The sequence below is a fragment of the Lycorma delicatula genome, chromosome 11 (genome assembly GCF_047948215.1).
Source record: "Lycorma delicatula isolate Av1 chromosome 11, ASM4794821v1, whole genome shotgun sequence".
In the NCBI taxonomy this organism is placed as follows: domain Eukaryota; kingdom Metazoa; phylum Arthropoda; class Insecta; order Hemiptera; family Fulgoridae; genus Lycorma; species Lycorma delicatula.
In genome coordinates, this window is record NC_134465.1 from 51,535,352 (window position 1) to 51,557,705 (window position 22,354).

The 22,354-nt window shown below is 27.9% G+C and overlaps 1 protein-coding gene across 1 annotated transcript in view; it reads left to right on the forward strand.

The window, feature by feature from the left end:
• Nucleotides 1-22,354, forward strand: part of AstA (allatostatin A) — a 581,607-nt gene that overhangs the window by 554,652 nt on the left and 4,601 nt on the right. The window contains exon 3 of the mRNA XM_075378753.1: nucleotides 17,960-18,788. Within this exon, the coding sequence (XP_075234868.1) occupies nucleotides 17,960-18,788 (829 nt within the window). The remainder of the gene's footprint in view (nucleotides 1-17,959; nucleotides 18,789-22,354) is intronic.

The following is a 22,354-nucleotide window of genomic DNA, read 5'->3' on the forward strand; positions in this document are numbered from 1 at the left end:
TTATTAACTTGATTGATCTCAATTAAATAACCTTTACTACAAAGACAAATACACAAAATCTGATTTTGTTTGTTATTATTATTATTACAATTGTTCTAATTAATCTTGCTTTAATGTTTTTAAATTCATTGATTCATTGATATATTGAATTGGTCTTATAAGAACTACTGAATGAGGTATGGAGACACTATTTGGTGAAGTATAACATGTATCCTACTTCTGATAATATATACTTGAAATATAATATATAATATAATATTATATATAATACATACTCTTTTAATTTTCATTATTAATAGCTGGGAAACTCATGCAATACTTTGCTACCTTTTACATATATATAGAAGCTTCGCCAGTTGGCTTAGTAAACCCACCACGTTGGTCTAGTGCTGAACTTGTCATCGCAAATTAGTTAATTTTGAAGTCGATAGTTCTAAGGCTTAAATCCTAGTAAACGTAGTTACTTTTATATAGATTTGATTACTAGATCGTGGATAGCGATTTTCTTTGGTGGTTGGGTTTCAATTAACCACAAATCTCAGTAATGATCGATCTGAGATTGTACAAGAATACACATCATTATATTCATAAATATCATCCTCATTTTTTCTTCTGAAGTAATACTTTACATTGGTTCCAGAGGCTAAACGGAAAAAAGAAAGAAAGCTGGAGAAGTATTGCATGCTTTTCTTGGCTATTAATAATTAAAATTAAAAGAATTATTCAATTAAAAAACAAAACCGCAGAACATATATTATTTAGAGGTAGGAAATAAATTAGAAAAAATAAAAATTATGTATGTATGGCTTAAGCTTAACAAATTTGTATAAGTAAAGTTTTCTATAAATCTAACACTCCTTTCAATAAAGGCTAAAACAATTTTTTTTTAAATAATTAGAAAAATATTTTCTAAAAAAATCAACATTTACAAAAACACTTTTCTGGATTTTAGGTCCCTGGGGGTCTATAATTAAAATAAAAATTATAGTCATCTCTTGATATTATATGAAGTATAAATTTAAAAAAAAAAAAAAAATTAATTTAAACAGAAGGAAAATAGAACAAAAAATATTTATTTTAATTTTAATATGTAGGGGTATGATTTTTGATAAAATTTTATTTATTATTATTTGAGTTTCTTAATTTTTTTTTACATATATATATTTTGTAAATAACAAATCTGTTTTAAAAACTTTTCTCTGAAATGCTTCTGAAAATTTAAATTGTTGTTTTTGCAATATCCAGGTGGATACCCTGGGTATTGCAAAAATTTATAGGAGTGGGTACCCCTATACAAATTTTGAAAAAAAATTAATACACCACTGCTCCATATATAGAAGTGGTTCAGTCAGATTTAAAGAAAATTTGTTTTGGTCAATCCTGAGCTATAAAAAAACATTTTTCAAAACAGAAACAATCAGTACAAGTACCTGAAGTAAAGAACTATCCCTCTATTTTCCTGAATGAATTAAGGGAAACCTTGGTAAAAACTACAATTATCAAAGCAACATTTCCTAATATACAATTAATAACAAAATAAACAAAAAAAAGCATAGTTGCCAATGTATATGGCAGGATGGTAGCGTCTCAGCCTTTCATTTGGCAGTCCTAGGTTCGAACCCCAGTCAGGCATGGCATTTTTCATACACTATAAATTTCTATTCTCACAGATCAAAATGACCAAAGCAGTCAATTCCTGTCGTCTGAAAAAAAAAGTCTGATGTGGACACCACATGACTTCCTTGTACGCCTATTAAGTTATATATACACATTTTATTTTTACAATTGGAGGTTAATAATTATTAATAAATTAATATACTTAATATTTATTTGGTCAATCCTAAACTATAACGGTAAAAGCATTGTGACACAATTACATGCACACATACATACATTTGTTTTTTTGGTCCAGATGAACTAGTTGGATTCTAAAACATTAAGATTTGCTAACAAAAAAAACCCTGATACCCCATTTTTGATGTTTTCACTATACTTTCTCTCCTATTCACCAGAAAAGTATAGAATGATTCTAATTTATTAGAAAACTCAAAATATTTATACTGATGAGTAGTATTTTTAAATAGCAATAATTTATAAATCTGAATTTTCTGTTAAAATATAAATATAGATAACCATAAAATAACTGTATTTTCTTTTTATCAGTTACCTTGACCGTAACAATTATTACAGCATTCATATTAAAAAACAAACAAATATTAACAGATGGACAAATAACAGAAAATATTTGACAGAAATTCCAGCAGTTAATGTAATTTTCATTAGAATTCCATCAATTAAAATTCTTTTGTATAGTAGTAGAAATTATTAATCTATCAATTGCTATTAAAACAATTGGTCACCAGTGATACTGATCTTATGAATATTCAAACTAAAAAAAAAAAATTAGAATGTAAATTCTATCAGAAATAGTAAATTAGTGTTTCCATTAATTGAAGTTGATAACTGAATAACATTTTTAACACAGTTATGAATAATTGTTTCATCATCAGATTATATACATTCATGAAAATTGTTCCTACAGGAATTAAAATAGATGCAATCCCGTGATAACTAAACCAAATTAGAATAATAACACTGCTTTACAAATTAACAAACATTTATCGAAACAGAAACAATCAGTACCAGTACCTGAAATAAAGAACTATCTTTCCATTTTCCTGAATGAATTAAGGAAAACCTTGAAAACTGCAATAATCAAAGCAACATTACATAATATACACTTAATTACAAAATAAGAAAAAAAAAACATATTTGCCAATGTATGTGGCAGGGTGGTAGCGTCTCAGCTTTTCATCTAGAAGTCCTGGGTTCAAATCCCGGTCAGGCATGGCATTTTTCCTACAGTACAAATTTCTGTTCTCATAAATCAAAATGACCAAATCAGTCAATTCCTGTGCTCTCAAAAAAAAAAAACTGATGTGGACACCACATGACTTCTTTGTACATCTTAATTTTTTTACAATCAGAGGTTATTAATTATTAATAAATCAGTATATTTAAATTAAAAAAAAAAAACGAAATGAAGTCAGATTCGAACCGATGTGCCTTCCCCTTGTATGATCCAAATATTTCTTAATTAAAATTTTATTTGGCTATAAATCTGGAATCAATGAAAATAAATACCACTAAGATATATCATTGAAAAGCTCTCAATGAGGGCTGATTATTGCAATTAATTGGATTAAAAAAACACCTTTTTAATCATAATTTCAATATCAGTGAACCAATTTTTATTTTATTTGTACCAAATTACTTGTTTCATTCAAAGGGCCATCCAATGAGGTGTCAGAAGCTGCATTATCTCATTCTAAAAAAATAAGTTTTCAACCCTTGAAAATCTAGAAAACATTTAAGAACCAAATTTTGTGTTGGTAATTTTAAAAAATAATTTTCATAGTTTTAATCCACAGTTTATGATTATTTAAAATGGTTTAAGAAGTAATATCACATAATCTTATAGTTATTTTTGTTGAACTGAGATTTAAAAAAGAACTACAAATGTTTTTCGCACTTACCTCGCGAAGGGGTGGGTTGATTGTAATTTTCTTTTCACCAAAATTCATTATTTTTTTCGGGTTGTCAATTAATGTAATAAATGTTACTATTGCCGTTTAAGATTTTTGGTGTACATGCCTGCAAACAAAAATACGGTGGAACTAATAGCTGTTGAATAATAAATGTGGTAACTTTTCAAATGATCTCCCAGTATAAATCGTATAGATATATACTTTTTTGTTTTCTCTCTAAGGACTAAGCTGTAGTCTTGGTGATTATAAATTGATGAAAGTAGTTTATCACAGACTAATGATCTTTAAATTATTAATAAAAATAATACAATACTTAATATTATTTTGGGGATGTCATAAAAAAGGAAAAAAATTAGAAACAGTATTTAGGTTACAAAAGAAAACTGACCGATATATGAACGAATAAATTATAAATATGAAACATACAGGCAATTTTTAAACGATTTTCTCTCCTGCTTGATGGTTCCTTCAAATTTTTCAATTTTTTATTAGATAAGTAAGTCACCAAAAATAAACTTATGGTTTATATATATATATATATAATGAATATGATATTATTCCATATCAGCAGTTTTGTTTGTAAAGTATCGTGCCTTTTCAGGATTCAAACCCACTAAAGACATTACTACTTCATCGTAGGAGTTGGCAGTATTGGTATTTGTGATCATGGAAAATGTTTTTTTTAATAAAAAGCATGAAGCAATTTATAACTGAAAAGTATTTATATTCTATTAAAGAATTCATATAATGCTAAATCAGCACGTCCGCACGCGCACACACAGATACATATACATATATATGGCACGCATGCATGTGCGCATACACATACACTGTTAGCCTCTACCTTGAAATGATCTATTTTTTATTTTTGGCAGGAGACTATCCCACCAAAAGTACTCAGCATTCCCCTATGGGGAGGACAACTAAAAACTTTTAAATAGAAATTGTAGGGTCATAACATATACTTTTAAAGGGATTAAACAAAAAATATTGGACTTAACCCTAGCCGAAACAATGGTAATTTAACAATTTTCATAACTAGTTTCAAAAATGATTTACATTACCTTTTAAATAACTGCTCAACAGAGAAACACTTAAAAAATGGAATTTATCTAATGATTGTACTTCAGAGTAATTTATTTTTCAGTATGATATCATCAAATCTTCCCATAGGGGAAACTCAAAAATTTTAAATGAAAAATTTGATGTCAACACTTCATGCTATAACAATCCTAACCAAAGGGCAGCATTTAATATTTTTCAAAATTGTTTGAAAAGTAGTCTACAGTTTACCCCAGGTCTCATATAAAAAAATAGATTGTTTTGAGGTAGGAGCATTTACTGGATTTAATTTTTCTATTTACAAAAAAAGTTATTTATTAAGAGTTCCCATACTTTGTTAATACCTATATATATGTAGATATAGATATATAAATATTACAGTACAATTATAATATTAATGACATACAATCTGCAACATTTTACTCAACTTAAAAAATCAGTAGTAAATTAATATTTATGTTTACTTACTCTATTAAATGCCAGCTGAGGATGCTTCTTAGAATGAATTAGGTAGAGTGACTATACAATTTTTAAGATCATTGGTATCTCATGTTTTAATCTTACCTAAATCAATTATGACACTGGACAGTAAAAATTTTGTTAAAATTAGTTACGAGCAACTAATAACAAAAAAAAAATTGTTTAAAATGATTGGGAATTACAACAAATATTTAAAATTAAGATATATTCATGATTTTAATTAGAATTAAAATAAAATTCAAACTGTAAATTTCATTAAAATTGATCATCTAGTTTACACGTATAATATTATGTGTACTGAATAAATTAAAGTAATCATTTGTTTTGTTTAAATTTTATGTAAACAAAAAGAAATCATGAAAAAATAAAACTTAATCTTAATATATCCACACAGATCTTCTTTCTTTTCTTGTTTAGCCTCCGGTAACTACCGTTTAGATAATACTTCAGAGGAATGAATGAGGATGATATGTATGAGTGTGAATGAAGTGTAGTCTTGTACATTCTCAGTTCGACCATACCTGAGATGTGTGGTTAATTGAAACCCAACCACCAAAGAACACCGGTATCCACGATCTAGTATTCAAATCCATGTAAAAATAGCTGGCTTTACTAGGACTTGAACGCTGGATCCACACAGATCTACAACATTTTCTTCTAACTGTAAGAAGTTAAAACTTTCTTCTTTAAGAAGTCTATTGTATCCCTTAAATTACTGTATGACAGTAAAACATCAAAATAATCAAATTTAGCAAATGGTCTTACCGCAAGACAATTTATTTTTAATATGAGATCACTAGTTGAGGTGATAATATAGGTCACTTCTGAAACTAGACATGAAAAATATAAAGAGGCTGACATTTTGGTTAAATTTATCTTTTACTTTCCAGTCTAGATAGCCCTGTAGCAGAGTTATAACTCTAACCGGAAAAGTATTTTAATAGGTCCAATTTGGGCATATGCTATTTTCACCGGATCTTAACATTTTGACTCTTAAGGAATCCAAAGAACTCAAAAACAGATGGAAATTTTTCGGATATTAATATTCATATATGTGTGTGTGTTCAATGTTGACTACTAAATCACCATACATCTCCAGAAGTACTGGACTGATTTTGACCAAAGTTGGTCAGATTACTTCTATATATGGGGTTAAATCCATTAAATTTTCAGTTTAAAAGGTCAAGGGGGTAGGCTTTAAACCAAGGTCACCTTCAATATATCGAGATTTCACATAATTAAGGTTATATTTTTCTTGGGCACATTTGTTAACGATTAAAAAATATTTTACAAAGAAATGTTTTTGGAAAATCACATCCCCAAACCTAAAAAAAAGCTGTTATAGTCATCCGCTATGTTGTGACATCACAGGTGAGTGGTAAAATTAAATAAATAAATAATATTTAAAGTGTAATTCGTAACTCGGTCTGGTAGGGTCTCAAACAAGATTGCCCAGTTATGTCAGTACTTGGTGCTGCGTTAAGCCTTGTGTCTACACCAGTCTGCTGACCATACAAGCGAAATTTGTTCCATGTAAGTTGGGAAATTACTTTAATTAGTTCTAACCGTCGCCGCTATTACCACCACACCCACGCAATCAGAAACAATCCACAGTTGTAGGACTTTCTGGAAAGACCTGGAAGTGACAACTTCTGTTGTCACTTTTTTTTTATTTTACACTAAAATTTTTGTTATTCAATGTCATTTAAAAAAATTTGTCATCCTCTTAGAAGTTCCGTTTAAAATTTTTGAGTTGCTTTTTATGAGGAATCCCACATTTGGTTGCAGTGTAATGGTCTGATACCAAAAAAATAGATTATTTTAAGGGAAAAACATTTTCTATCAGTTTTCTTTGCTTAACTGTTGAAAAGTTATTTAAGGGTTCCTATGCTTTAATAACATTCTGTATATACATTTATTTTTAATTTTTTTAGTTTATTGGTCAATGATACATTCATTTCATATGTTTTTTCTATAAATAAGATTGTTTAATATTAAACCTGAAAAATGAGGTAGTGATTTTTTTTGTCATATTCTCTCACCCTTTTATAACAGAGAAATAATATTTTACATTTACAGGAGATAATATATTTATAGTGTGTAAATAATACTGAAGAGTTAATGTAAAAGGTTGAGCTTGAGAGAGATAGAGAAAGAGAAAAATAGAAAACGAGTCTTCTAGAATAATCCCTCTTTTAATCTTGTTCATCATTCATAGAATAATAACTAACTAAAATATATTATGGAAAAACAAATAATATAGAATTTTTAATTTTTCTAAAATCTTAACAAATGTATAATGGAAAATGTTGTAATTAGAATATCAATAATAACGTTTACTGGCTCAATTATAATCATGCATACATGAATACAATTCCTGTTTATTTACATTAATTATTACTTAGTATTTATATGAATAATTTTGCCTCAAACATATTGTTTTGTAAGCCTGAATTTGTTTTAATTTAAAATCCAACTGACATTTATCAGTTTGTATAAATCAAATTGTGTCAAAGCACGTTCTGTCAACAAAAATCAACTAATAATACATTTCCAATAAAAGCTTTATATATATATACACATATTTATTTATCATACATTTAATCATTCAATGTTACTGAATTAAATAATGATTTTTTTTTTGTTTTTTTTTTTTTTATAAATGATCGACTTCGAATTCAGTACATTTGGCAGTATGTATTTCAAAACTTTGCAAGTGATTTATCATGTAAAAAAAACCTTTTTTATAAATGTTCTGAAATGTTTTATTTTCCATCTGTTAATATTTCTTTTATAGAAATTTATATCAGATAAATTTATTGAGGTTACTGAAACCTTGAGATATAATTTGTAAAAACTAATAATTGAATATATAATAATAATTTAAATAAAATCATTGTAGATTGTCTAGCTTTTCCATATGACATGGTAATTATTATATAGATTCACTAAAAAATATGCAAAAACAAATCTAAGGATTATTAAAAAAAAGCATCTAAAGTAGGATTACAATATGCTTTGAAAAGATATAATTCATGACAAAAAATCAGCGTTGCAACTCTGAATTTTATAATAAATATAAAAAAAATGACTAAAAAAATATTGCTTTTAAATATTTTGTTAAATGGATACTGAACTTAAAAGAAAAGATAATGATTGAATCTAGAATGAAGAAAATGGAAAGTATATTACAAATAAACAAGAGATAAATATTAAAAATTAAAAAACAACTGCTGAAAAACATTGTTCTTTTGTACTGGTTTGGTTCCATCATGATTTTGTATTAACTAGGAAATACCTCATTTGAATTTTGAAAATCGGATGAATGTTTCCAGAAATATTATAAGAGCACCCTTTTGCACCTTCCAAAACAGCACCCCAGGGGCGCAGTTTGCTACCAGTTGATGGTGATGATTGCTCTAGCCTTGCATGAGGTGCTTACACCACCTCACCACTCTAGCTCACATGCAGTTCCCACAGGAAGCCCAATATTATTAAACAGAAATTTAAAAAAAAAAAAAAATTTAATATTATTTTCATTTTATTTAATGTAAATTTAATTCTATTATTTTTGTAATTTTATTCATTCTATTGATTTGAATCATTAAATTCAAACCAAGCTAACATGGTGATAGAGGCTCACAGTTCACAATTCATTAATTCAATTCATTAAAGATTTGGCTTCAATGAAATCTCCACTACTACATACATTTTTATACATATATTAATACATGTATATTTATATAGCCTATGACACTCCTGGAAACGTAAGGATTTCAGCGCATGGTCATTCATCTAAATCGGTTCAGCCGTTGAGCTACTATGGTTGAACAAACATATATACATACACCCTAAAAACATTACACTTCTTTTTGGGCAGTCATGTTGTAATAATAAGAAACACATTTCAACAAACGATCTTAATCCAGGAACACAAAACTAACCACAACAGTGGTTATATCTGAACAAATTTAAGCAAAAGAAGCTAACTGGTATGGGAAATCTTAAAAATTATACCACCAAAAACCAGTTTCAATATAAAACTGTCAGTGAAACTCCTTATTACAAAAATAAAATGATATAAAAAAAATAATGAGTAATACAATTCCTCAAAAAACATTTACAGTAAGAAGGGATCCCTCAAAAAACAATTGTTTACTCCAAATCCAAAAAGTTGATATACAAAGAAACTGAATACTATTTGCTACTCTCAAACTTCTATAAAATACAATAATTTGCTGCAAATGCAGAAAAAAAAAAATTTAATAAATTAAGTCAAACAAAAAATCCACTCACCATAGTGCTGTTTCAGTTACAAAATGATAAATAGCAAAATAAGATTACTTTAAATAGATGTTGCTCATAATGATTGAGTAGCTTGTTTGTTTTCAAACTGCCCTATTGTGCATTTGAAACGTCTGCTTGCTGTTGCATAAGAATAAAATGGCGGTTTTATTTTGCATGACGAGGTAGAAGTTAAAACATTGAAACGTGTCAATTAATGAATATTTAATAGCAAAAATAACTTTTATAAAAAGAAAAATGCATAAAGGTAGTATTACTAATCATCATGTTAGTCTGTTTTTTTAGTGAACGAAAAGTTGCGACCTTTCATAAGAGTCTTAACCAGTTCTGAAAGCACTCCCTTCATGTCATTTTCTTGTGTTTTTCTCTCTTGTGTTTGAGTTTAGAGCAAACATTCATTTAACTTCCAAAGGAAAGTCTTCAATTTTAAGAAAAATTCTAGAAGGACATAAAAGTAACAATAATTCAAAAAAAAGAATTAATTAAAAACATTATTAATTAAGAGTTAAGATCTAAGAAAGTTGAAATCTAACATATGTAATTAGAAAAAGAAGATTATGGACTCATACGTAGAATGGATATTCTTTCAAATCATTTTATAGAAATAGTGTAATAGCACAAATACTTAAATAGCACAAAACGGCTACATTCAAATTGTACTTGTAGCACATAAAAATTAATATCCCAATATAGTTTATTATGTGAAATTTAAACACGCATCTATTTAATAAAAATATCTTAAGCAAATAAAATACTTGTATCATTTCATTAAATATTAAAGAGTTATCATAAGGTTCTAGGTAAAGTAAATCTTTTCTGATGGGTAGATTGTCATTTCTCATTAGGCAACCCTACCATTTATTCTTGTCCTCGTTTTCACTTGTCCTTGTTATTAATGTTGAGGATACCAGAATCTGAAGATGCAGTGAATCAGTAGTATTTTTCAGAGGACTGCCTATGGACTAACTTGGAACTTTATTCCTGTACAGTGACTGAATTATAACCCCAACAGCTGAGTTGGTCTTGTTAAGTAAAAAAAAAAAATAAATAAATATTTTATTCTGATAGGTAAATGATTATACATTATATAGATCATCTCAGGAATGAGTTGATATACTATTCCATGAATAAAAAAGAAAACTGTCCCAGCAATTGCCTGGATGGCTCAAGGGTGATCGTGTGAACCACAATACACATAAATATATAATTAATAATAGGTGTCATTAAAGTCGGTATTAATTATTTAAAACTAGCTGAAGCTGACACTGCTTTGCTATTGCTAGATTTGAGTATATACTTACTCAATATAAAATTATTTATATAATTTTTTTTTTTTCATTTTATCTATATATATATATATATATATATATATATATAGATAAAGATAATATATGACGTATAGATTAAATGAATACAACTGAAAACAATTGAAACTTAGATAAAATATTAACAAAATAAACATTACCAAACTTCACAAAATTTAACCTTTCCCTTTTACAGTTTCTCCGTTTTCCCTTTCCATCTTTCCTTTTTCCATTTTAACCCATTTTCCTTTTTTCCATTTTCATTTTTACCACATCCCCTTTCCCTTTCCAATCATTTCCCACTTTCCACCCCTTTCCCTTTTCTTCTTCCGTTTCTCTTCCCCTTAAAACTTTTCCCCTTTTATTTTTCCTCCTTTCTCCTTTTCATTTCATTTTCCCTGTTTTCGCCTTTTTCTCTATTCAATTTTCCCCTTCTTCCTTTTTTCCTTCTTCCCTTTTACCTTTTTTGATTTTTCCCTTTCTCTCTTTTTCCCTGCACATAAATCGGTCCAGTAGTTTTTTAGTCTATACCAGAAACATTATTATTGGAAATATTGAAATGGAATCGTAAAATATTTAGTACAGTGTGTGTTGCTTTTACGTCCAACAGATAGCGCTTTTTTAAAAAAAAACATATTTTTAACTGCTGTGACAGGTGTGACATCTTAGGTATATAAATAGTAGGTATATAAAAACATGCACGTATTCGAATGCAATGTTGTGTCAAAATTTCAAAGCAGCAGTGAAGAACTTTTGGAGATTTAAGATTTTGAACAAACATTTACATTTTTATTTATATCGATATAAATACATCAAATAATATTAAATTAAATACATAAAGGTTAAAAGATAAAATAATTCATTACTCAGAAGATATTTATGAATATTTTCTGAATTTGAGCTCGTAATTATTTACAAAGTGAACAAAATGCATATTTTCTGAATTTGAGCTCGTAATTATTTACAAAGTGAACAAAATGCAGAAAATTCTGGATGTTTTTTAATTTTTTTAATAATTTTCTTTTGTTTAATTTGTAGGCAGAGCAATACTGTTTTGATAAAAAAATTTTTAATTATTATTTAAATAAACTGATGGGAAGATTTTTTAATTGGTTCAGTAATTAATTAAAAATGGCAGCAGAAGTATAATAAATCCCTTTTTCCTAAGTCAAAGTATTGTGTTGAGTTATATTAAAATAGTTCTTTTCGATTAAATAAAATTAATCTTTGTTATTAATGTTAAGGATAACAGGACCTGAAGAACCAGTGAATCAATAGTATTTGTTCAGAGGACTACCTACAGACTGACTCGGAACTTTTTTCCTGTCCAGTAGTTGAATGATAACCCCATTAAAATTGCTCTTGTTAAGTAAAATAAAAAAATAAAAAATAAATAAATATTTTTTTCTGATAGTAAATATTTATGAATCGTTAACTTATCAGGTTTATGACCCAATTGGGATTTATTTATTATTACTGTTGTTTTTTTGGAATAAATAAGCAACTTATTATTTTACCAAAGATTCTACATTCATAGATATAAATATCAGACCAAAATTTTAAATTTTTTAAATACTCATTCTACACAATTCATATTTATAGACCTCAAACAATGATCTAACAGTGAAAGTAGGTCTTCTAAAACCCGTAAAAGAAGCTTTCTGATTTTTTTAACATAGGCACAATTGATAATAGAATGCTATAAAAAATTCTGTTGAACAAGGTTATTTTATTTAAATTCCTTTAATTTCTAGTTGGTTATTAATCATTTTTAATAATATTATTTTAATGTTTTACCTTGCTGTTTAATAAATTAAAAGAAAGTTTTTAAATAAAAGTAAAAACAAAATATCTAACACAATTAGAACCATTTAAAAAAATGTATAAATTTACTTTTATTTAATACTAATACTTTTTAATAAAATAAAAACTAACAGATAGAAGTCTAGAAGTACTGAAAATTGTTTACATAACATTTACATTTGTTACAATTTACAATTGTTTACATAACACAGAATCGTAAGTTCTGTTGTAAAATATAAAAATTTAATTTGTAGTATTGTCTCAAAACAGTTGTCTCAATGGTAGACTACACTAACTTTTAAACTACTGTTATAAGTTAATATAATATCTAAATAAAGAGAATTGAAATTTTTTCAAAAACATTCCTCTTATTAATTATTGCATATTTTTTTAATTTACTAGAATAAGATAATATACATGAAGTAAAACTACATCTTAACATCAAAATTTTTTTTTTTTATATTATACTAAAAAAGATCACTAGTAGGCTGCTGTAATGTTGGACAAGAAATCAATTTATAACACATGTTATGAAAGTAAAGTATGAGTAATGGAAAAATAACAACTGGTACAGAATATAATCTCTCTAGAGAGTTATGATTGGAAAGAAAAACTAAAAATGATGCACGTTAACAGCGAAAAAACTGATATTAACCGATACATTTAATTTTTCCAGTTTTGTCTTGAATTTTAATTATGTTGTTTTTATTTTTTATATATGATCCACTCCAGACTGCTAAAATTATTATTTTTATCAGTATTTTTGTTTCGCATTTCTTTTTATTGAACTTAAAAAATATGGATAAAAAATTCAAAAAATATCTAATCTATGCACAAATATTCATCCTTTGGTTTGTTTGAAAATTATAAGTTCCAAAATTACTCATTTAATTTTGCTGATGATTTTAAATTATATATATATATATATATATATATATATATATATTGTCTTAGCTGAAAGATTTAATTCTACACAATATTTATTGGCATGAATTTACTGCTTGGAAAGAATTTTAGTTTAAAAACAAATGAGATTTAAAAAAAAAGTTATAAAATGTGGAAGAAAGAGAAGTAATGATGAATTTAGATTAAAGTAAATTCTTCATATTCTGCATTTCTAATACACCGTGTTCAATTTATCAGAAGATTCAGAATTCTATATTTACAAGGTGTGATTAAAAGTATCCAATCTTGGCTCATAAAAACAAAAATACTTAACCTATTTAATTCAACAACTTGTCCTCTTTAAAGTGAGTCCCTTGTGATGTAGCATACTTATTGCAATGATGTTTCTACTGTTGGATGCATTTTTCAGTCATTTTTAGCGAACACCATCCTCTTGTTAAATTCCTTTGATCATTTGTCTTTTGTCAAATTTCTTTCTTTTAAGTTGAATTTTAACTTCAGAGAGCCATTCTAGTGAATAAGGAGCCTCTGGATTCCATGCTTTGCTAAGAATCTCTAGATTAATTGTCATGATGAATTTTCCAATCGCCGTTTTCTTAAAGCTTTTGTCTCTTGCATCAAACACCTTCTCTTAGCCAATGAAGAACATTTATGCAAAGATCTAAGTTACTGACAGATTTTCTTTAAGGAGCATACTTGCATGAACCTTGGCTTGATCATTAAATATTACTGTCAGCATGACCTTCGTGCTGTTTGGATTGTAAAAAAATTTTTACAATAAATAATAATAAAAAAAAAATATGAAAAAATCACAAATTTTTCTCTGTCACAAATCTCCTTCAGGTCATCGTGTTATCAACAAACCCTCTCCAGTCTCTAACATCAATCTTCATATTATTTTATATCCAATTATTAATTCTGTAGTTTTTATCATTCTTGTTTTCTGACTTTCTAACAAGAACTTTTTTTTTGTTTTTAAGTGGATAACCCATGACACAATCTCCTTCCTGGGGGAACAGGGACCTTTCTCTCAAAGTTGGCATTCCTTAGATAAATATTCCTTGATTTTAGATGCCAGGATCCCATTTTTATATCCTCTTCCAACCTGTTATGTAACGAGAACTTATATTCTACCATGTATCAAGGTGAAAGCCAAGGACTTGTGAGAGAGCTGATTAAAAACATTTCTAGAAGATTCTATCTCATTCATATTTAACGGTTAGCTTATTTCATATCAGTCTTCTTTCTTGATCACTTTTATTAGCTTTTGACTCCTTTTTTAATTAATTTTAAATAGAATGGTAGGAAGATCTATGAAGTGGGTCAATAATTAACTGATATTGTATGTTGCTATTTCCTAAATGTTTCTAACAGATGAGCCAAAATTTGGATTTGCTAATTATATTATTTATTTGTCAATGAAAAAAAATCACGATTAAACATGACTTTTTTCACTTATTTTTTAATATGATTTTTAAATCACTTTAAAATAATTAAATAACTTGTTAAATGTATATTATATTAATTTTCTTATAAATTTTATGATGATATGTAATTATAGTTCTTTAAATCAAATGATTTTTTTTTGTACTTTTTTTAAGAGTTTAATAAGTTATTACATTTTTTAACTCATGCTGCCTCTCTAAAAGTACAGATACAATTTTATTACCAAGCTCTTTCATTTTTTACTTCCATTTTTGTTCAGTATTTATTTTTGGTTTTCTAAGTTATTGAAAAAGTTTATTTTTCTCTCTCCCTCACTCTCTCTTTATTTAATTGTACTTTTGGTATAAATAATATATGCACAGTAATATAATAATGAAAATAATGGTAATATGCTGATGTAATAACATTTTTTCAACAAAAATGTCTAATTCATTTTTTTTTCATTTTAATATTAAAATTTTGCAGATTATTTTTGTTTTACTGATGTCATCAAACCATGCAGTAATAGTTTTAAATATTCTCTACAACATAAACTAAATCATTTATATTTAGTCTATGTTTGTTTTCCATGGTTTTATTTTATAATGAAACACAAAATAAATTTTTACTTTAAACTAATTCTTTGTAATTGTAAAAAAAATAATTTGATGACAAACCATTTTTCAAACTAATCATTTTTTATTCATTCATTATAAGTGGTTTATGACCAGTTAGAAGAAACTCTTAAATTCAATCAAATTCTAAAATTAGAAATAAAAAGATTCACATTTTTCTATTAAAAATATTTTCGAATAGTTACAATATAATTAGTCTTATCTTAAATTAGTTACCACACAGTATGTAACTAATCTATATAATGTAATAATCAGAATTTTCTAACTGAAAATAATGAGATGGAAAGGATGTTATTCTCTGTTAGTTGATGAATATTCAAAACCATGGTGACGCTCCAAATTTGCCACTGTCAACCATCAGTAGTAACCTAACATGAGCAACATTTCAATGTCCTTTAAATATGTAACATTTAGTAATATTCTTTTGTCAGATAGATACCTTAATTATTTTTCTTTATGACATATTTTATTGAATAGTTTTTTACCCTCTTTGTAATTAAAGAATTGTGTTACTATTTTACATGGCTTTTATTTTATTTATTTACTCTTGCATAAAATGTTATAGAATGCCTTATAACCTCCCTTTTTTTTAATAAAAGGAATTAATTTTGTAATTTTTCAAAAATGCTAAGCCTAACTGGTATTTAAATTTATAATCTAATAGCTGAAAGCTGGAGTTGCTGTCATTTTATTACAGGAATCAGAGACGGTTTTTTTTTTAGATTTCATTGTCTTATTTATTATATTAAAATATATAAGAGGCATTTGTCAAAATGATTTCTCTAAGAATTGTGTCACCTTCACAGTGTAACTAATCTTACTAGTGAACAGAATGAAGATTTTTTTTTGGGTTAATATGAGGGTTGTTCAAAAACTTGTAGGAATGATGAAGAAAATACAAGAGTTTTTCTGGATTTTTTTAAATTATTTTTTAATGTAGTCTCCTTACAGTTAAATACATTTAGCCCAACAATTTTGCAACTTTTTAATATTTTTAGCTTAATGCGATTCGTCCAACTCTGCAAAATAAGCAGTTGTCTCAGTTTGATCCATCATTTACAAAAAAAATCTTCATCCAGGAAGTCATTTCTTCAGGTTTGGGAAGTGAAAGTAATCGCTGGGAGCCAAATCCAATAAAAATGGTGCTCTTAGAAGCATTTCAAAGCTTAAATCCTTATGTTTTGGAGCAACAACTGAAGATGTGTGTCCAGGCGCATTATCGTGATGAAAAAGCATTTTTTTTCCTACTATATGTGGATGTTCAGTCTAAATAGATAGCACTCTTCAATCAGCGCATTGAATTGTATTATTCCCAAGTGATGTTCCTGCTTTTTTACAGGTAGTGAATGAGCATCACACCACAAGAATCCCAAAAATCAATAGCAATGACTTTTCCTGCAGATGAAACTGTTTTCACTTTCTTTAGCTCACTTTTATGTGTTCCCACCTACTGTTTGAATTACTATTTGATTTTTGGTGTATAATGGTGAATCCATGTTCATTTACTATTGAAACATTGAAGAAACTCAACGGAATTGAATTAATAAATTTAAAAATTCTCAAATAGTATTTAGTCAAATGTGTTTTTGGTCTTTTGTTAACAAATGGTGGCACCTATCGAGCGGAAAGCTTTTCCATACCCAGTAAATCATGTAAAATGTAGTGGATATGGTTTTTCAATATCCTTGTGATATCAGCAAGCTCATGTACTTCCATTCAATTGTTATTTAATATAGAATTGTGGATTTTTGTGACAACTTAGCAGTTTTTGTGCGTCCCAAATGTTCAACATTTTGAATAATGTATGGTTCACATTTAATTCAGCAGCTCACCTTTTTACAATCAAAGACAAAGGGAAAGAATTCTTTAAAGTAGAATCTAACTGTTTTTGTAGGTCGATCAGAATTAAATGTTATAAAAGAAAGTACTTTATAACAGCTCAAACTTCAATTTTATCCATTAAAAAAGAAAAAAAACTGTTAAAACTTGTTTACTTTACTCGATCTTCATAAAAAAGCAAGTAAATGCACACTTTGTAAATGAAACATTGTAGCACCTCATATATGGAATTATACTTAACAGATATCATATGACTTTTGATCATACTTGTTCTACCTCTATGTCAGGCCGACAACTTTCCAAATGCATAATATTATCTGCATTTTAATTTGCATTGTACATTAAAATGCAACAATAAACTCAAGAATTTGAATGAATTAAATTATAAAATTTCTTCATTCCTCATATTTTTTTAATAAACTTGATATGGGATCTTCTTATTCTTATCGACAGCTATGCCATTTCTAGAACTGATTTGTGTGATGTTTAGTCAACTATTTGGTTATATCATTTAACAGGCAATATTTTTTATAGCATTTTTAAAAACATTATTATAATTTGGCTTTAATTGAAAAATTTGTTACAAATATTATTGTATTTATTTTAATTAAATGAATATTATTAATTATATTATTATAAATTTTTGTTTCAGGATGGTTGTATCAGCACAGTTAGCGTTAGCGATTATGTTGGCCGTATTTGAGAGTGGGACAGCTTCACCAGCTACTGATGCTGATTTGGATTATTACTATAAACGGATGTATGACTTCGGTTTGGGTAAAAGGGCATATACATATTCAGCTAATAAACGTCCGCAATATGATTTTGGAATCGGTAAACGTAGCCCAGACAGTAATAGACAAAAAATGTATGCGTTCGGTCTGGGTAAAAGATACAATATTAATGATAATAACAATAATAATTATGAAGATTATATCGATTATGAAATGCATGATGATAAAAGAATAAAACCGTATGAATTTGGTTTAGGTAAAAGAGCTGCACCGGCACCATATAGTTTTGGTCTAGGTAAAAGAGGTGGTTCAAGTCAAGGTAAATTATACTCTTTTGGTCTAGGTAAGAGAGGTTATAATAATGATTTTGGTATATCACAACGTAGTCAAAGATATAATTTTGGTATCGGTAAAAGAGATGTTAGTGAAAATATTGGTGATCTATTGTTGTCATTAGATGATGATAAAAATCATAATGTATATACAAGAGCAAGTCAGAAATATAATTTCGGTCTTGGTAAAAGAAGTTCATATAATGATAATGATGATGCTGAAATCGATGACGATAACATGTATGATTATCACCAATCTGTTTCTGATATTGCTAAGAGATCAAGATATAATTTTGGTTTGGGTAAAAGAAACATTGGACCAGATGATTTCAGTGACATTGCGTCATATGATGGACAACATGATTTATTCCCACGTGCCAGTCAAAAATTTAATTTTGGTTTGGGTAAACGAGAGGTAAGTTAAACTATAACTTCTCGTCTCTAAACATTTATTTTATTATTTAATGTCTATTAACAGTTATGTAAGTGAGAGTAGTGAGTTTCTGAATTGGAATTATTATTTAGTGACCTTGAGTAATTAGTTGACTCACTCCAAAAGGTCTTCTTATACGATTGACATTATTTTATTATTATATTTCATGAAAATACAGACAAAGAGACTAATACAGAGAGCAGCACTGTACACTTAACTTCATAAATTGCTATACACTTGCAAATAATATTTAATACAATTTCAAATTAATAGAACTTATGTAAGGCTCTGGGTATAATATTTGTACAATTTAGTTTATTTTGAAACAAATAATAATCTTCACAAAAATAATTTAATTGTTATAATATTTTCTATTATATTTTTATGTTGTACTTGACCTCAAATTATTTACAAAGAAAAATTGATTCATTTGAATGAGTATATTAATTCTTAGAAACTACAGCTGTAATCACTTGGATTTCCATCTTATTAATTCCCTTGAATATATAATCATGATCATCTCAATTCCTTGAATCCACAAACATGATCATAACAGTTTCTGTTTTGTATGCAAAACTTCTACACTTCTGTATTATCCAAAGTAGGATATAGATTGAACAAAACTCTTACAAAATTCTTACTGTGGACCTTATCTTCAAATAAAAGACTGTTAATAACAATGATTGCTTTATAATTCTATTATCACTTTCATTTATCAACTAAAAGAAAGTCAAGATCAATTAATTATTGATCAGTCTAAACATGATACTGTACCAGATGCATCTGATAGGACAAAAATTTTCTTGTGTAATTCATTTGCATTTTTAAAGTTGCTTCATCAATAGGGTTTTAGTTTCTTCAATGGATTTGAATTTTATTTTAGTTATCTGTTATTTCTCCTTGGGATAAAACTTGCTTTAATTACAAACACAGTCTCAAAGGAAAAATCAGGGGATATTCATCTGTGCACTTCTTCTTTCAACTTCACATGATTGACTCCAACAATCTTGACCCAGTGTGCCTTGACTGTTCGTTTTGCAGCATAGTCCCTGTAATGTCAGCGGTTACCATGCCAAATTCAATCACTACACTTTCCTGTACTGCAAGAATCTGTCGCATTCAAAAACAGTTCCCTCTAAAGTGTCCTTCCTTCACAATAATAGGTCTCTGCTATTATTGTGCACAGGTATGTTTTGAAGCAGCCGTGACCAGTCAGGAACTGAGTCAACTCATACCTCTGTTCTTATACTTGTGTTGGAGCCATCTGTGAATTTCCAATTTAAATCTGGGAGTTTATTTACCCTTTGTTGACTGATCCCAACTCTCCTTTCACCTAAATAGAAACAATCTCTTGCTTACTGCCTGGTACATCATCTCCCTCTTCCAATGCCCAGGGGTGAAAGTCCAGTTCCTACCCCAGCAACATTGCCCGGTTCTTTACCTGCAGGGAGACAGCCCTAAAACCTAGTTTAGAACTGTCTGGGCTACCCCCTTTTCAAGCACTACAGACCAGTTGGTGCTCTGTACAACACATTTGAGAGCACCATCTTAACAAAACTCTCCATTTTGATCTGCAAAAACGTTAATAATGTTCATTATCGGACATTATCAGTAGTTACCATACCAAATTCTATCAGTACTCTTCCCTGTTCTGCAAGAATCTGTCACATTCAAACACAGTTCTCTCTACAGTGTCCTTCCTTCACAATAATAGCACCCTGCTATTCCCCCATCATTATTATATTTGAACTTACCACATTCTTTCTGTAAGGGCGAAACATAGGGCGTCTCAACCGACAAAACAGGTTTTAACCTATGAATCCTCAGACAACAGAATATGTACAAAGCATTCGATGGAATCAAATTATATTTTAGTATTTCAAAATATATTCAAAAGCTGTATCCAGCACTGTGTTTTCACATTACTTCCATTACCTTTTATATGAACATTTGTAATAAATATTATCTGTAAACATCTATCTATCTATCTATCTATATGAAATAAAGTTTCTGAAAGTATAACATAAAGATACATTGTAATATCAATTATTTAATATATAAATATATATGTATATATCAAATATTGTAATTTAATTCTAAAATATATTGTTATGTTCAAAGTATTATATATTATTAATTTACTAATTATAAATTATGAATGCTCAATGGTTAATAATAACACTGAGCTAAAATATTTTTATTCATCTGTTTTATTTTCAGTTCCTTTTTTTAAAATCAAAATCATACTTAATTATTCTCTTCATTCAGTAAAAATCAACTAAGCTCAGTAGAAATAATAGACATACAATATTTAGCAGGCATGTTTATTATGTCAACTAAAGACATTATTATGTATTCATGGCATGATGAATTGTTACGCACGCACACAGTTAACTTATGTGACATGGAGAGGATCTAGTATATCAAACTAAAGCTATCATCTTCATACTTAAAATATACTCTTGTATTTGTTTCACCTCGTAATTGCATAGGAAAAATTGCACTGATTAATGATACATATGACTGCCCATCATTTTATTAGAAAATGATATGTTAACGCATTATGGGATTGATTGGCTATATGATTTAAAATGATTGTGTCACAACCAGAGACAAAATCAATCTCATTAGGAGAAAAAATAAAAATGGGTTCCCATCCAAGCTCAAAATATCACTTTTTGTACAGTTAAATAATTTAATTAAACTGTACAAGTTATATAATTAAATTTAAAAATAAAATAACTTTGTAATGATCATCTTTGCTTCAAAAATAGATTTTACGAATAGAAAATTTTAATAATTTCAAGTGATATATATACTTAAATAAAATAATTTTAGTTTTAAGAAAGAATATTGTGAGAACGTAGAATAAAATAATTTATAAAATCCCAGATTCTTTATGAGATACAATCCCCTAACAAAACTAGTTCTAGTAAATCATTTTAAAAATCTTTGTATATGTACGTGTAAAATTTAATATATATTATAAGTAAAAACACAGCTGTCTTCATAATGTTACTAGATTAGATACTCTCTCTTTCTTTTTCCTGTTTAGCCTCCGGTAATTACCGTTTAGATAATTCTTCAAAGGATGAATGAGGATGATATGTATGAGTCTAAATGAAGTGTAGTTTTGTACATTCTCAGTTCGACCATTCCTGAGATGTGTGGTTAATTGAAGCCCAACCACCAAAGAACACCGGTATCCACGATCTAGTATTCAAATCCGTGTAAAAATAACTGGCTTTACTAGGACTTGAACGCTGTAACTCTCGACTTTCCAAATCAGCTGATTTGGGAAGACGCGTTAACCACTAGACCAACCCGATGGGTTACTAGATTAGATACTGGTCATTCATCATAATTACTGAGCATCCATCAAGTCTACCATGTGTCCAATATTTTACTGTACTTTTATTTTGTCTACTGTATGTCTCCAACATTTTTTCATGGTAAAACTGATTACTTTACTGACTATGTGAAGTAATAAAAACTATTTTCAGTTTTCAGTAATAGTAAAACTATTTTCAGTTTTTATACTGATGTGT